The sequence below is a fragment of the Schistocerca piceifrons genome, chromosome X (genome assembly GCF_021461385.2).
Source record: "Schistocerca piceifrons isolate TAMUIC-IGC-003096 chromosome X, iqSchPice1.1, whole genome shotgun sequence".
Lineage (NCBI taxonomy): Eukaryota > Metazoa > Arthropoda > Insecta > Orthoptera > Acrididae > Schistocerca > Schistocerca piceifrons.
In genome coordinates, this window is record NC_060149.1 from 401,963,293 (window position 1) to 401,981,224 (window position 17,932).

At 42.1% G+C, this 17,932-nt stretch overlaps 1 protein-coding gene across 2 annotated transcripts in view; it reads right to left on the bottom strand.

Moving 5' to 3' along the window:
- LOC124722057 (putative inactive tyrosine-protein kinase Wsck) overlaps nucleotides 1–17,932 on the bottom strand; it is a 207,604-nt gene that overhangs the window by 170,349 nt on the left and 19,323 nt on the right. For both annotated transcript variants that reach the window (XM_047247252.1, XM_047247253.1), the window contains exon 2: nucleotides 8,371–8,531. In XM_047247252.1, coding sequence (XP_047103208.1) covers nucleotides 8,371–8,531 — 161 coding nt within the window. The remainder of the gene's footprint in view (nucleotides 1–8,370; nucleotides 8,532–17,932) is intronic.

A 17,932-nucleotide genomic window follows, 5' to 3' on the forward strand; every position in this document is an offset into this window, starting at 1 on the left:
CTAGAACTACTTAAACCTAACTAACCTAAGGACAACACACACATCCATGCCCGAGGCAGGATTTGAACCTGCGACCGTAGCGGTCACGCGGTTCGAGACTGTAGCGCCTAGAACCGCTCGGCCACTCCGGCCGGCCATTAACTTACATTTTTCTACATTTAGAGCTAACTGCCATTCAACACACTAACTAGACACTCTGCCTAAGTCATCTTATATCACCTCATACTGTACCTTAGGTAGTTCTTGTAGGCCAATTTGAGGTAGTTTCCTGACCTGATAATACCAAGTGTCATATATAAAACTGTTCTTCTCAACTTCTTCTGCAGTACTGTGGTATGTTGTAAACAATGAAAGTGTACTGAATAATACAGAAAGTAAATAATAGTATCAAGAAAATGTGTTTTGTCTTGGAAACCATTCAGAATAGGACATCTTTTCATTTGAAGTTTTCTTGCTTCACATAATCATTCCTGTGATATCCCTAACAATTCCTCTTGGGACAACCTATCAAACTTCCCTGGGGCATTCCTGACGATAACCTTGTCTATGATGAACACTCACCATCAAAGACAACGTCAAAACATTTGGGACTACTGCAACAGAGAATTTCAACCAAGTCTTCCTAGAGCATGTGAATAATTCTTAATGTGCTACTAATGCACCTACAGCCAAGAAATGTTACCATAAATTACACATTTTTGCCTTCACAGCAGTGGTTAACTTGAATGTTACATGATTATTCATTTACTGATCCGTGATTGTATTAGATCTTCTTCTATTTCTTGAAACCAATTGGGTTTTTTGATTGAACTGTTTGCTACATCAAAAATCCTCTTTGTGAGTCTTCTGTTGTTCATTCTATGTATGTGTCCATAGAATGTTAGTCGCTGTTTTCTGATCATGTCTGTGAGCCTGCCTGTGTGTTCATACAATTCTCTTCATCCATATACCATCTGTTTGTTCTGCTCCAAAAACTTTTCTGGGGACTTTATGTTCTATTTTTTTGTCTCTGTGATGCCTGATTGGTTGGTTGGTTGATTGACTGGGGTTGAAGGGACCAAACGGCAAGGTCATCAGTCCCTTGTTTCAGCAGTGGTCCATTCGGATGGACTTACATCTCAGAAGAGTCATAACGATAAAAGGTAAAAGGGTAAAAAATGTAAAAGTGCAGTTGTGTTGTCAATTATGAAAACAATAGCACACAGAGCCAAAAGAAGGGGGCATTCCACCAAAATGTGTGTTACTGACTGGAAGGCCCAACGACCACAAAGTGGGGGTAGCTCATTACGCAAAAGAAAACCATGGGCCAGCCTGGTACGGCGATGCGGAGACGAAACAGGTTGGTCGAGTCCTTTCGGGAGAGGCGGAAGGAAGAACGCCACGAGACAGGTGTCACCTGAATCACATGAAGTTTATTAGGCAGGGAGATAGTCTCCCAAGCGTTGGTCCATGATTGTGCGAAGTAGGATTTGATATGAAGCTGTAAATTCGCCGCAGGAGGGGTGACAGATAAGGGAGGTAAGTGACTGCTCCCCCAGCCAAACTGTCAGCAAGCTCATTACCTAGGATACAAACATGGCCAGGGACCCAAAGCAAGTCAACGGAACAAGCAGCATGGTGAAGATCAGCAAGATGGTCATGGATGGTCGAGACCAAGGGATGGCGCATAAAACAGCAGTCAACAGCCTGAAAACCACTCATTGAGTCCTTACATAACAAAACGTGGTCGAATTGGGACTGTTTAATAAAGGTAAGGGCCTGGGAAATTGCCATCAATTCTGCAGTAAACGCCCCACATGCAGTTGGCAGGAGATGATTTTCCATGCCAACAGAGGACGTGAAGGCATATTCCACATGATCAGCAGATTTACAGCCATTGGTGTAAAAAACAACAGCAGCCCGAAACTCCCATAAAATGCAGCGGAAAAAACAACCAACGTCGGCGGGGATCCATCCAAATCCAGGGCTGAGGAACTAACCAAGGGAGGGTGCTGGGGAGGGGAAGTGGGAGACAGGACAAAGACGGAAACTGAAAATCACAGAGAAGAGACGCAAGGCGGAGCCCAACTGGTAAACTCGCCCGAGGGTGGGAATCAGGTGGGCGACGTCCTTAGTCTGGGAACAGGATAGAATAGGAAGGATGAGTGGGAGAGGAACGGAGAGTGATTGTGTAAGAAACCAGAAGCTGGGACTGCAAACAGAAAAGAGTGGGGGGGAATCCCAGCCTCAACCAGGAGACTATCAAAAGGGCTAGTAGGGAAGGCACCGGCGGCCAAACGGATACCACAGTGGTGGACTGGATCCAGGAAGTGCAGTGTGGAAGGAACAGTCGAACCATAAACTTGACAACCATAGTCCAAGCGAGACAGCACTAAAGCCCGATAAAAGCAGAGAAGAGTAGAACGATCTACACCCCAAGAGGTATGGGCAAGGAAGTGAAGGACATTGAGTTTTCGGAAACATCCTATCTTCAGAAGACTGATATGAGACAGCCAAGCGAGCTTGTTGTCGAAAAGAAGACCCAGGAAACAAAACTGTGGGACCACAGGTAATCATTGTGCATCTAGGTAGAGCTCTGGATCGGGGTGGATCATAGTACGGTGACAGAAGCGGACCACCCGCGATTTTAAAGGAGAGAATTGAAACCCGTGTGAGGGGGTCCATGAAGAGGCACACCGTATAGCATCCTGGAGCTGCCGGTCTGCAGAGGCCATTGAAGAGGAACTAACACAAATGCAGAAATCATCCACATACAGAGCTGGGGTGACCAAAGGACTGACAGAGGCCAGAAGTCCATCTATAGCAATGAGGAAAAGAAGTACACTCAATACAGAACCCTGTAGGATGCCATTCTCCTGGGTCTGTGGAGAACTAAAAACAGTACCAACCCGAACCCTGAACAACCGATTGAACAGGAACTGGCAGATAAAAATCTCGAGTGAGGCCCCAAAGACCCCACTCATGCAGCATAAGAAAGATATGATGCCGCCAAGACGCGTCATTGGTCTTGCGAAGGTCGAAAAATACTGCAAACAAATGGTGGCACTTGGGAAAAGCCTGCCGAACTGCAGATTCCAAGCGAAGTAAATGATCGTTCGGAGACCGTCCCTCTTGGAAGCCACAATAGTAAGAGGACAATAGATCCTGAGATTCGAGGGCCCAATTGAGCCGACGGGCTACCATCCGTTCAAGTAACTTGCAAACGTTTCTCAGACTAATTGGCTGATAGCTTTCGACAAACAGGGGGTTCTTACCAGTCTTAGGGACCGGAACCACGATGCTATCCCTCCACTGAAAAGGGAAGTCACCCTGGAGCCGAATACGGGTAGGCACCAGGAGAAGATGTCATTGTGGAGTGCTGAGATGTTGAACCAATTGGTTATGGATGGAGTCTGGGCCAGGGGCCGTATCATGAGAAGCAGAAAATGGGGAAAGAAGTTCCCATTCAGTAAAAGGTTTGTTGTAAGATTCTGACTGACAAGGGGTAAAACATAAGGTGGAAGCCTCAGCCCGCTGTTTCTGGTGAAGAAAAGCAGCCAGGTAGGAGGTTGATGCTGATGCTGTTGCAAAATGGGTCGCAAGATGTTCCGCAAGAATCAACTGGTCTGTGCAAAGGCCATCCGGGAGGGCAAGGCCCGGCAAGGTAGACTACCGATGGCAACCTTGGAAAGAATGAAGTGTAGCCCATAACCGTGACATAAGGACAATAGAACAGAGGGGAGAAACAAAGCATTCCCAACACACCCATTTGCTCCGTTTGATTAAGTAACGCCCTTCGGCATGAACGCGTTTAAAGTTAATAAGATTGGCAGCGGATGGATGCATCTTAAGGTGTTGCAAAGCTCAATGGCGATCACGGATGGCGATGGCAATGACAATGGCTGTACTCCACCACACAACTTGCCGGAGGTGAAATGGTCCAGATGAGCATGGGATAGCAAGGCTAACAGCACGAACAATAGCATCAGACACGTAATGTAGGACGTCATCAATACAACCCAACAAAGAGGGAGAAAAAATGACCTGTGCAATATATATAGAGGCCAATCGGCATGTTGGCAAGACCAATGAGGTAACCTGTCCATCGGGGAGTGGGAAGGAAGCAAGAGAATCAATGGGAAGTGCTCACTATCGCAAAAGTCGTCGTGTGGCGACCAGTGTAATGAAGGGAGGAGGGAGGGACAAGAAAGAGAAAGATCAATGGCAGAAAAGGTACCATGACCGGCACTGAAATGGGTAGGGGAGCCATCATTAAGAAGGCACAAGTCGTGGTCTGCAAGAAACTGGTCTATGAGAAGACCCTGATTAGATGGAAATGCACTGCCCCACAAGGGATGATGAGCATTAAAATCCCCGAGAAGGAGGACGGGAGGAGGAAGTTGCTGAAGAAGGGCAGTTAAGGCAGCAGGTGTAAGAGTCCTGTCAGGAGGAAGATAAAGATAGCAAACTGTGACCCCAGATTCCAGGTGGACCCTAACAGCAACCGCTTCCAATGTAGTTTGAAGAGGAATCCACATGCTAGCAATGTCCGTATGGACCCACGTACAAACACCGCCAGAGGCCCACAGGGGGCTGAACCGATTTCGACAGAAAGCACAAAACCCACGGACGGACGGTGAGTGATCATCAGTAAAATGAGATTCCTGTAGAACCACACAAGCTAGAGAGTAAAACGAAATAAGGGATTTCAACTCCAGAAGGTGATGGTAATATCCATTACAATTCCATTGGATAATCACTGAACGATGATTCAAATGGGGGGTGGACAGGCTAAAGCCAGTCATGCTGCCGGGTCACCATCCATCACTGACAAGGAGGGGGCGTCATCCATGAACAGCAGGTCAGAGTCAGGTTGCAAAGGTGGGGAAGGGACCTCTGGCGACACCAGAGGCTCCTTGTCCCGGGACATACGTTTCTTCTTCTTTTCTGCTTGAGATCGAGGAGGGCTGTGCTGCAAAAAGGCACCAGCTGCAGCAAGATATGGAACAGAAAGAGAGTGAGTGATCTGGGGGCCCATAGACTGTGCTTCTCGTGGTCGTCATGTGGCAGCAGACCTTTGGCCTGGAAGGTGCCGAGAAAGGGGGTCCCTGGAGGGGTGCCCTTGACTGGCAGACACCGAAGAAGTGGAACACTTCTCCGGTTGGGGAGGGGAGTGGCGCCCAGAGGGGAGGGTGTGGGAACTGCAGGGGAGGGGGGAAGGAGAGGGGTTTGGGACTGGGGTCAGGAAGGGGTGAAGATGTAACTAAAGCATAGCTAGACATCATTGACAGGGATGAAGACGTGCATACTCCTTATGAGCCTCAGTATAGGTTAGAGGATCAAGGGACTTATACTCCTATATCTTCTTTTCCTTCTTATAAGGTGGGCAATCCAGTCAACATGGAGAATGACTGCTATGACAATTAACACACAAAGGAGGAGGAACACAGGAAGTCCCCTCATGGAGTGGACGTCCACAGCCACCAAAGAGAACAGTGGGAAGACGTGTCCAAAACACAAGCACTTAAAACCTATGATAGGTGGTGAGGTGTACGGCTTCACACCACATTGATAAACCATAATCTTGACCTTCTCAGGAGAGATTACCTCCTTCAAAGACCAGGATAAAGGCACCAGTATCAATGCAATTCTCCTTCGGACCCTTCTGAACACACCAAACAAAGAGAACACCCCGCTGTCCTAGATTGTCTCTAAGTTCCCCATGAGTTTGAAGGATGAGGTCTCTGTGAAAAAATACACCTTGAACCATATTCAAAGACTGGTGGGGGGTAATGGACACAGGAATTGTGCCAAGATGGTCACAGGCACGAAGGCCCGCACACTGGGCAGCTGAAGCAGTTCTGAACAACAACGAACCCGACCGCATCTTACTCATAGAGTCCGCTTCGCCACACTTGCCTTCAATGTGTTCCACAAAAAATAAAGGTTTGGTACTGGTGAAAGTATCCTCATCAGTCCTGGTGCAAACCAGATAGCAGGAGAAAGGTTTCGCCCCTAACTGACGAGCCTGACCCTCCTCCCAGGAGGTAGCCATGAAAGGAAGGCCGAAGGGGCAGAAGAAGCAGCACTAAAAGAATCATTTCCAGTCAAAGAGACGGCCGTAGAAGAGTGGCCAGAGTTATGGACCCATATGCATTTCATTTGCATTGCGTCCACCATGATACCACCCACTCCAATCAGGGGCTCTGCCCACAGCACCATCCAGCCAAAGCAAGGGCTCAACCAAAAGGGTACATAGTGACCCACCACATGGGCTGGCTACCGTGCTGGCTATGTACTCTAGCATCAGACAACGAAGTGAAGGAAAAGATGCAAGGAACTAGGAGGGCACATGCCAGAGACACTAGGTAAGGTGCTCTTCCCCAAATGGCTTACACCATGGAATAGAAATTTAGTAATGGAGGTCAAACCCCAGAGAGGGACCAGAGAATGCCAAAAGGATGAGGTAATTACTCAATAAAACCAAATCACAAAGCCAACATAACCAGGAGGATAGCGGGGCCAACATTAACAAGGACACCAAGAGAGGGAGAGGAGAGGGTGGAGGGAAGGAGCAAGAACAGGAAAGGAGGGGAAGGGAAAGGAAATGCAGCCCGGGAAAGGAAGGGAAGGGAAAGGAAATGCAGCCCAGGAAAGAAGGAAGGCTGCAATAGCTCGGGGCCCCGTGCTCGGCACGCACGTGCTCACGAAAGGACCGTGAGCCCCATGGTGTATGTGATGCCTGACACTCCAATTGTGGTTGTTTCTGATGTGTAGAGTGCTTTTGGTAGTACAACTGTGCTGCTGTGCCTGTGTTTGGCCAGGTTTGAAGTATTTCTTTTACTGTAGTGCATATATATTTCAATTTGTATGCTTTCTGAAGTTTTCCTGTTCTTTCTATGATGGCTGCCTTGTTTGATCCTCCTATATGTGTATATTCCTCAAGATATTTGAATTTTTCCAATCTGCTCACTTTTCTGTATTTTGTGTACATGGCTTGGTTGTTGCTGTTCTTGTATTCCACATATTCTGTTTTCTCATGTGATATCAGTAGACCTGTTTTGGAAGAGGCTTTATGTAAGTATTCCCATGTTTCTTGTCTATTGATGCTGAATATTGCCACGTCATCTGCAAATGCCAGGCATTTTATGATCGTCTTGTTTGAAAACGTTCTTCCTAACTGAATTCCTTTTACTTTTTCACACCATTGTTTGATAATTTTGTCCAAGACCATGTTGAATAAAAGTGGAGAGAGATTATCTCCTTGTCTAACTTCTATATATATCTGTAATGGGCCTGCAATTTCTCCCATAAATTTTATTTTGGATGTGATGTCTGTATATGTCTGTGAGTATCCTAGTTTTTCTGTCTATTCCATATTCTTCTAGTGTGTTGGAGAGAATCTGTCTTCTTGAAGTCCATGAATGTGACTATGGCAGTGTTCATGTGTCTGACCATTAGGAGCGTTCGCAGGTTCCAAATCTGTTCAATACAGGATCTTCCTTTTCTGAAGCCTGCTCGTTATTCACCTATCTTCATATCAACTTGTGGTTCTATGAGTTGAGTAATGCTTTGGACAGAATTTTGTCGGTGACCAGTTATAATGATCTTTCTTGTATCGCTGGACATAATACTATCTTCTCCTGGGGCTCTGTTGTTTTTCAGTTGTTTTATAATCTCCTCTACCTGTTATTGAAGGTGGTTTTGAATCTGGGTTTGGTAACGTTTCATGAACTGTAATTTTTCTTCAGGCTTCCCACAACTGAGGAGTTTATCAAAACAGTTTTTAAGAATTTTGCAGTTTTCTTTAGTATTCGTTTCCAGAGATCTGTCTGTTCTTTTGAAGCAAATACTTGGAGGCTGATAACTATTTATATTTTCCCTGAATATTCTGTGTGTGTGTGTGTATATATATATATATATATATATATTCCTATTCCTTTGGTGTAATATGAAAAAAAAGGTGACAGACTTTTATTATAAAATACAGCTCCATGTATTTCTACAGCATGCCTGAAAAAGAGAGAATAATAAGTGCTGTCTTGAAGTACACTAACTGTAATTAAATACAGGAAACCTGTCCACATCCCTCTTTGACACACCCAATAACAACCCGAATCCTTACTTATTCTCCTTTTCTGCAAACTAACATAGTTTCTGGGGCCCTTCACACATTGTAGCCCATGTAGGATCTCTCTCTTAAACTGAAAGCCAAGGAAAGTTCAGTGTGGCAGTTGGGAGTTGCCTATCTTAAACATCTGTGCCTCTGTTACACAGTATCTTTTAGTTGGGGAAAAAATTCTAATTGGCCAATAAAAGTTAAAATTACCACATAAAATTACCATTCTTATTCTGATGTACTCAGTCACACTAGATCAAATAAGAACTTACCCCTTTCTCCTGTGTCATATACAGAATTAGCTTTGCTCCCACCACAAGGCTGAGACAAGTTCCCATTGCAATATTTATTACACTCTGCCTTAACAGTAGGACCATGGTCTTCAAGTGAACTTCCACAGGAACATTTTTCTGCATTTTTTATTGCTGCATACCTAGGAAACAGAAATGGATATGCAAATGTGAAGCCACAAGGTTAAAAACACAGTAATTGAAAAGTTCTAAAACAAGAGTTAATGATCCAAATACTCTGCAATGAAACTAGCTAACTAAAACAATGCAGCTATGATTTTGTGTTTACAATGCACAACCATTCTTCACTATGGAATACAAAAAACAACTAACTTATTGCCATTTGGGATTTGTGAATGACTGACTTGTTACAACAATGACATTATTAACATGCCAGAGACACAATCCTCAAGAAACTAACATCATTAAAACGTTATCTAAATAAAAACCATCAAATGAAACAGACTTTAATGAGAAAAGGGGTTCTTAAATGGGGATGTTATTATTAACTCCTAACAGCATATCAAAAACAATGAAAATAATCAATCACATTGGAAAAATATGGAAAACACAATATATTTAAAACAAGACTGCCATGTTAACATTCGTTCACTTCAGAAATTCGTAAAAAAAAAAAAAAAAAAAAAAAAAAAAAAAAAAAAAAAAAAAAAAAAAACAACTATCGCATTCCAACCTAACCTACTAAGCTTCCACCATGCTACGATTTCTCACTAATACCACCATTTAAAAATTAAGTGTAAAACAGAACAGCAGTATTGCTATCCCCAATAGACCAATATAGGTCTAATATAGAACACAATTTACACTAAGACCCACAACAACTAAACAACATAGTGTTGAAGAACACGAACAACATTACAACTGCAACATAAAAAAATGCAGACATCAATTATGTAGCATATGACATCACTCTTCAAAGAATACACCCATGCATCACATTGTCCAGCAGACCCGACATTTTCTTACAACTTCATCTCTGTCAGGTTCCGAACAATATGAAGCTACAATGCAAGACCCCCATCTGAATGGATTCAAGAGAGAGAAAGTGTAGATGCAGTTGATAAAAATATGATGTGATGCATGAATATTTTCATTGTCAGCAGAGCATTAATTATAACAAAGTATTTACAATAACAGTTATTTCTTCTTGAAAATATACTCAAGCACATTAAAAAAAAAAATAAAAAATAAAAAAAAATTAATTCACTTCCAATCTTCAACTAAGAAACCAAAAATAAAAATAAACCCTGGGTCACATGTAGCCTAGGTAGTCTTTTTAATACAAGCATATGAAACATTCTGAAGGTAAAAAATAATAACTATTCACTCATATTCAACAACCAAAGCTGCTTCCTCAGAACTTTTTTCTTTCTTCAAAAAAAAATGACAGTTTAATAAAGAAAGGTGTAAAAATGTCAACGAAGAAATTATGTAACTCAGTCAAATCCCCTGCTCAGCATTAAAGTACAACATGCTGGAACGTTAATAACAAATGGATGAAGGACAACAAAAGAATTCATGGTAAACAGTGGTGCTCAATAAAAAAACTGCTACTGCTGGAGAAAAGTGAAGATCCAGGAAGAGTTGACAAAAGAAAAGACAACATTCAGATAGCAAAAAAATGACAGAAAAGAAATATTTTAAAAAGGGGTATGAAACTAAATATAGAGTACCAAAGAAAAGACAAGACAATGCAGCAAGATGGAAGGAGAATAAAAAGAGAACCCATGCGCCAAGTGACAACAGTGCACAAAACTACAAAGTTTGAGGTAACATGAACAAAGAGTGATGGTAAATAAGAACTCAAGACGAGCTGTAACGAGAGTGACTGGTTTAGTAATATATTTGAGCAGGTGACTAAACATTTATAAAAACCTCCCAAGTGTATTTTGATGCACTTATCTCAAGTGGGAATCCATAAAACCCAATGTGCGAAACTAAGTATATACTACTGCACTGCAGAAAATGAGGGCTTTGTATAGGACACTGTATGGCAATGGCCTCTCACTTTGCGTATCAACAATACAAGAAGTGAAGGGAAATGAGGCTGACAGCTGACAAAGACAGCAGAAAATATTCACCCATGTGCCAGTATCATTAATTTTGTTGCACACACATAACTGGAAATGCAGCATGGATGGAGAGTACTGAGACAACAGAAGGCTGAGGGTCCAGAGATCTACAAAACCTAACTAAAATGTGAGGTAGAGAAAAGTTAGACGGTGGCTTCATAAGGAGGACAGTAAACACTGATGTTGGGAGGATAACAGGACCTAATGACATGTGGCAGGGAGAGTTTCCACAAGCATTATTCAGAAAGTTGTGTTGTATAGGTAGAAAATTGGGGAAAGGGGAGGGGAGGGATGGAAGGCAGGGGAGTGGAGGGGATGGGGAGGATCCAAATGGCAGGAGTACACAATTAATGTCAACAGTGTTGTGCTGAGCAGTGTATTCTTCCACTGGATGGTGAAATCTGTCCACAGGGCACAATTTTTTCAGTGGTTATTCGTGCATGAGGCCAGCTGGTGCATAGGCATGGCCTCATAAGAAGAAGAGGGGCAAGGAACTGATGAACTAAGGCGGCTGCTTAGGGCACAGTGGTGGAAAGGGAGTATTCATCCTCGTGATAGATGATGGAAAGATTACTTTCTGGGAGAAGCTTGGTGTAATCTAGACAGAGAATAGATGATTGTGCTTGTTTCTGGCCTCCTGATATGTCAAACAATCAAAGGTAGTAATTCTTGGATTTTTTGTTCCCTTCCTGTGGCGTGGTAGGTTGGTGATTGGGGAGAGTGACCTTGCATTTATCACAAATCTCTCACCCAGAGCAAAATCCCAACTAACTGGACGAAAGCACACATAACTCTTGCATATAAGAAGGGTAAAAGAACAGATCCACAAAATTATAGGACAATATCCTTAACAGTGGCTTGCTGCCATATTCTGCGTTTAAATACAATACATTTCCCAAGGACAGAAAAGCATACATCCACAACCCAGCATGGTTTTAGAAAGCACTGCTCATGTGAAATTCAGTTTTTACTTTTCTCACATGATACAATGTCCCGGATGCTGGACAACAGGCAGATTACATATTACTCGATTTCCAAAAAGCACTGGACACAGCACCCCACTGCAGATTGTTAAAGAAGGTGCGTGCATACGGAATGGTTCCCAGATACATGAGTTGCTCTGAGACTTATTACATAATAGAACCCAATGTCTTGTGCTCCACGGCGAGTGTTCACCAGAGACAAGGATATAGTAACGAGTGCCCCAGGAAAGTGTGACACGATCACTATGTTTTTCTATATACTTAAATGATCTGGCAGACCGTGTGAACAGCAACATGCAGTTGTTTGCTAATGATGATGTGATGTACAGGAAGAAGTTGAAGAAGAGAGACTATACGATACAAGATGACTTACACCAAATTTCTAGTAAGTGTGATGAATGGTTGCTGGTTCTAAATGTAGAAAATTGTAAGTTAATGTGAATGAACAGTAAAAACAAATGCATAATATTAAGATACAGCAATAGTAATGTCCTGCTTGACACAGTCATGTCATTTAAATATCTGGGTGTAATGTTGCAAAGCAGTATGAAATGGACTGAGTACAAGACAATTGTGGTTGGGACTTCAACTTCAGTTTATTGGAAGAATTTTAGGGAAGTGTGGTTTATTTGTAAAGTAGACCGTGTATATAGGAAATTACTGCTACCTATTCTTGTGTACTACTCTAGTGTCTGGGATTGGCACCAACTCTGATTAAAGGAAGAATCTCAAAGTAATTCAGAGGTAAGCTACTACAAGTTTTTACTTATATTACATTTCAGCCTCCAGTTGCATAAGCAAAGAAACTTTGCCTAGGTTTCGGCTATAATAATGTAGCCTTCTTCAGAAATGTCACAATATAAAATTAAATTAAAACATGCCAGATATTGGCCTTCTCAAACTTAAAATGTTAGTACTACAGTACATAGTCATAAGACTGTGTCACTTCTACTAATGTTTTGCCGTTATGTCACACCAACGGGCCAGACAGGTGGGCCGCAGGCGCTGAGTCATAACTGGGCGCAGCGGGCAGCGACGCAGCGAGCTCAGCTGGTGGTCGCGTGCATGCACATGCAGAGTAATACAAACTTAAACCAGTAAAAGTTAACTGAGATTATTATGGAAAATAGCTTATTACCGTAGTTCAGACTATTAATGGCATTAAAGCCATATGTCACTGAAGTTACTGTTCCATAAAAGGCAAAAGACATATAAAAAGTGTACTGTACAAAAGTATGATTAAACATTGATTGATAACATTATTTGTTACAACAGCTAGAAATGTTACTGGCAAATAAATCATAATAACTGAAGTTACAGTTCTATGAGAGGCAAATGACATTAAACATTGTAAAGGAACCTTTTAATAAGAAAAGGCCACAAGTTAAGGTTAACAGTGCCTGAAATGGGTAGAACTTAGCTAAGAATTAACACCTGTGACTGATAATAAAGACAACTGTTTCAAACAGGTTAGCGGTTAGATATACAATATGTGATCAGCAATTAATACATAAGAAAACCAGTAGGCTGTATGTCATAGCCAACTACTGACATAGGCAGAAGACTTTATAAAGTAAAGGATTTATTGGAAATGGGTTCGTGGAACGCCAAAAAACATTATGAAGACAGTATAGCCAGTGGAGTTATATGCAAACTTTATGAAACTCTTAAATATAAATAAGCAGTACAAAGGGGCGAACCACGCCACAAGTCATTATAAAGGCAGTTATAAGAAGTCATGTCGCATGAAATTTTTACTAAGCTCATAATTAGCGATACACCATTTGACATGTATCTAATTGCGAAACAGTCTTAAACTTATAGAACATAATGACGATTACATGAAATGCGTATGTCAACATAAAAAGATAAGAGGGCAATGGCATCGGGCGACAAAGAAAGTCCCACATCATCATGGTAGACGAAGCAAGGGCTGAAGTCCTTCGAAGAAGTTCTTATTTTTCAATTGCAATTGGTCACTAAGCAAGTTGTCTTTATCATAAGGAAGGTGTCTGAAAATTTACATTTCTTCAAGTATATCTAGCCTGCATACTTTAGCTTCTTGGTTTAAGAGCTCTGTGTTTATAAGTGGGTTAGGGGCATGGGCCATTTGGACTAGATGTTCTGCAAATGTCGAGCCACGGGTGCCATCTCCACTTTTTGTGGGTACATGCTCTTTGTATCTAGCCAATAAAGCTCTTCCTGTTTGACCTATGTAATAACTAGGGCAATCACGACAGGTAATTTTGTAATCACCTGATTATGACAATTTATCATTAGTGTTACTTAAGAGAGTGGATTAAGTTCTTTTTAAGGCTATTATTAGTGGAACGGTCAACTTTAAAGCCCCGACTCTTTAAGATGTGCCCTATTTTGTAAGAAGCTTTGCCTATAAATGGGATAGAACTGAAATTAATGGAGTGATCTTTATAAGCGGTACCTAGTGTAGGTAAGGTCGTAATGTTTCTATGTGTTTTCTTGTTATAGATCTGTTTCACGATATTTGGAAATATATTATTTTGGGCAATATATTCAAGTGCCTTTAATTCATTCTGCTAGATGTATACTTGTGCTAGGTGTATACTTGTCTTGGTCTTATGACTATGTACTGTAGTACTAACATATTAAGTTTGACAAGGTCAATATCTGGCATGTTTTAATTTAATTTTATATTGTGACATTTCTGAAGAAGGCTACATTATTAAAGTCAAACCCTAGGTAAAGTTTCTTTGCTTATGCAACTGGAGGCTGAAATTTAATATAAGTACATTTTACAGTTCCTGGTTCTGCTGCACCATGCTAAAAATATTCAAATTTGTACCTGCTACTAGAATTGTTACCAATAGGTTTGAAGAACATCCAAGTGTTACAGAGATTCTTCAGAAACTCAAATAGAAATCTCTGGAGGGAAAACCGCGTTCTTTTCATGGAATACTATTGAGAAAATTTAGAGAACCAGCATTTGAGGCTGACTGCAGAACAATCCTATTACTGCTAACATACATTGCATGTATGGACCACAAAGACATGAAAAACTAGAGCTCATATGGAGACAAAAAAAAAAAAAAAAAATTCAAATGTGTGTGAAATCTTATGGGACTTAACTGCTAAGGTCATCAGTCCCTAAGCTTACACACTAATTAACCTAAATTATCCTAAGGACAAACACACACACCCATGTCCAAGGGAGGATTCGAACCTCCGCCGGGAGCAGCCCATATGGAGACATGCAGTCGGTCATTTTTCCCTCGCTCTATCTGTGAATGGAACAGGAAAGGAAATGACTAGTGGTCGTACAGGGTACCCTCTGCACACATCATGTGGTGGCTTGCGGAGTATGTATATAGATGTAGATATACAGAGATCATTCCTGTGTAGTGGTCATCTGCAGTCTCTGCAGATAGGTTCATCCATACAACTATGTGGCCAAATCTTATGCACTTGAAGCATCTCATGGCAGGTGGCACTTAAGGTAAACCATAATCTTAACTTTATCTGATAGCAAGTCACCCTCAAAACCGAATAAATGCTTCAATATTTACTTTGCTCTCTTTAAGCCCTCATTGACCCCACAGATAAAATGGACGCCACGTTGTTCAAAATAACACATCATTTCTCAATCATTTGAAATATACGATCTTTGTGGAAGATTATACCCTCAACCATATTCAGGTTCATGTGAGGGTAACTGTGACTGGGATGTCAACAAAGTTTGTCACAGCTCAACAATGCCCGTGACTGAGTGTGAAAATCTGTTTTAATAAGTACAGAGCCATTTTGCACTTTGTTTCTTGAATAGATGCCAATGTACTTACTTTCATTTCTTCAACAGAAATAATGGCTTGGAATTGACAATGATTCACTGTCAGTCCTGGCCTAGAACAGAAATTAGGGCACACATTTTTTCCCTTGTTTGACAAGTTGGTTTTCATCTCGTTTCATACCTAATGAAGGAAATGTATTGGGCTTTTGTACTTCTGCGTTAATGTAAGTCGATCACTCTGATGAGATTTCTGGGACAATTTGGCCACAAGCATGGGTCAGTTTCATTCTCTTCCTTGCAACTGGTCTGCCATGTGTAACCTACTCTGACTGAGGACTCTCCCTGTGGGCACCACCCCGTCGAAGAAACAGTCCCTTAGCATGGACGTTGTTGCCTGGAATCCCCATATCACAAATAAGATAGACATGTTCTCCTCGTGTTCTGTGGAGAAAACTGTACAGTGTGTTCTCTGCAAAGACAGAGGACCACCACTATAAAGGTACCTGAAGACCTGGACTGGCATGCTGGGTAACCGGTAACCTTTAATGAATGGCCTGCACTACCGCAAAAATTTTGAAAATAAAGTGCTGGTCAAACCCAGTAGGGAGGGATGTGGGGTTAGTCACTTGTAAATAAACTACAAGGGGTGCAGGTTTTAACAAAAAAGTAAACTTGAGTGGCACGAAAGTGGAAACTGGGGATTGGCCCAGTCAATACTGAATAGGGCAGGGAAAGAAATCGAGTTCACAGCAAAGGAAGAGAAAATGTGTACATAGTGTGGTGTTCTTGCACTGTGACTAACTTCCCTTAGCAGTGCTGTATGGCTCATAATGAGGAGCTGGAGGTGGGTCTGATGACTGCTGATCGAGTGCACAATGTGCTTGTGCCAGAAAGAGCTACTGGAAAATGGGGTTTCATGAGGAATGGTTTGCACCTCAATAGTGCTATGAAGGTAAGGTTGTTGGAGCTAATTAGAGTATGGAAGGTGGAGATGGAGCCACGTACAGTCAAATACCTTTTGTCATGGGTAGGAGAATGAGGCCTTTTTAGGATGCATCACAACAGGTTTCCCAGCCTACAAAGGGTCTCAAACACTATAAAGATCTCTCCAATACATACACAGAAAATAAAAAGTACCATGCAGGAGGGCATGGTCACAAATAACAGGAAAGAAAAATAAATCTTAATGGCAAATATCAAAGAATTGTCAGTCCATCAGCAGAATACGCAGACTATTAAAAATGAAGTACAACTACTTGAAGCAGAATTACAGTCTGTGAAAAATGTGGTGGTAAACAGTACTAAGCACTTGTGTAGACATACTGATATACAGCATGTAGAGATCTCATCATATGAAAGGATAAACCGTTACAGTAGAACTACCACAAAGCATAGAGGGAATTATGCATTTATATGAGAAATGAGACACATTTGAAAGACAGACAAGCACACCAATTACTGTACATAAGCATTTTAATGTGTTGGTCAGTTGGCTGATGGGGGTCATCGGTCCCTCTGTCCAGGGGTAGGTTGTCTGGAGTTAGTTATGTCCACCAGGAATGTGTTCTAATGATGAAAACATGCAGGAGCAGTAAAACTGAGGCACTGAAGGCAATACTGCCAGAGCTGAGAAATAATTTATGGAGAATTATTGGGTGGTATGTGGGTCTCCCAGGGCTCATCCATGGCAATAGAAACCCCACCCTGCATCCAACCCCTGCCAACACAGTGAAGGAGAAGACAGTTACAGAGCAAAAAATGCCTTTTATCAGCAGATTCAGCACAGTATAGGTGAGAAGGCTAAAAAAGTAATGGACGTCAATTGGAGTGTCAATGTTTATAAACAAGAAGAGAAATAGGTAAAGGCAGCAGGTGGGCATCCCCAGGGCTCTGCGTGTGACAGGAGGCTTCCCATGCACAGCCCTCCCACCCCTGACCCATTACAGTCAGCACTCACTATTCAGCACAGTGCTATCCCTAAAACGAAAATAAGGTGTAGCAGAAAAGAAGAAAAACCACATCCAAAAGCAATTAAACAGAATAAAAGAGGAATTAAAGAGTGAGCTGGTCAAGCAGGTAGAGTCAGGGATTTCAGACCCCGTATGCAAGAGGAGGCATCCCAACCACTCTGCCTTCAGCCTGACGGTAGCTTAAAACCTTATGTCTGAGAATAAAAACCACTTTCATGGAGATAATGGAGCACTGGTTCAATCGTCCATGAATTGCCTACCAATATTAGAGGCCAAAAATTTAGAAGACCACCCCTGGCTTGGAGGGCCAGTAGGAGAGGGCATTCCACCAGTATATGAGCTACTGTCTGTAAGGCTCCACAACCACACAGTGAGGTAGACTCGTTCCACAAAATAAAACTATAGGTTAGCCCGGTATGACCGATGTGGAGGCTATAGAGGACAGTGGATTCGTTCAGAGAGGAACAAAAGGAAGCGCACCTTGCTGTAGTAGTTTCCTCAATACTGTGGGGTTTATTAGAGGACAGTAGTCCATCTCCAAATGAGAATCCGCAAATCTGCATCTTGAATCATCAAAGCAAAAGAGGGACAGGTAGTTGCTCCTCTAGCCAAACAGTTGGCCAGTTCATTCCCTGGGATACCCAAATGACTTCAGATCCAGAGAAAGACAACCAAGCAGGCAATATGACAAAGTTCAGTGAGAAGGTCAGGAATAGCAGAGACCATAGGGTGACA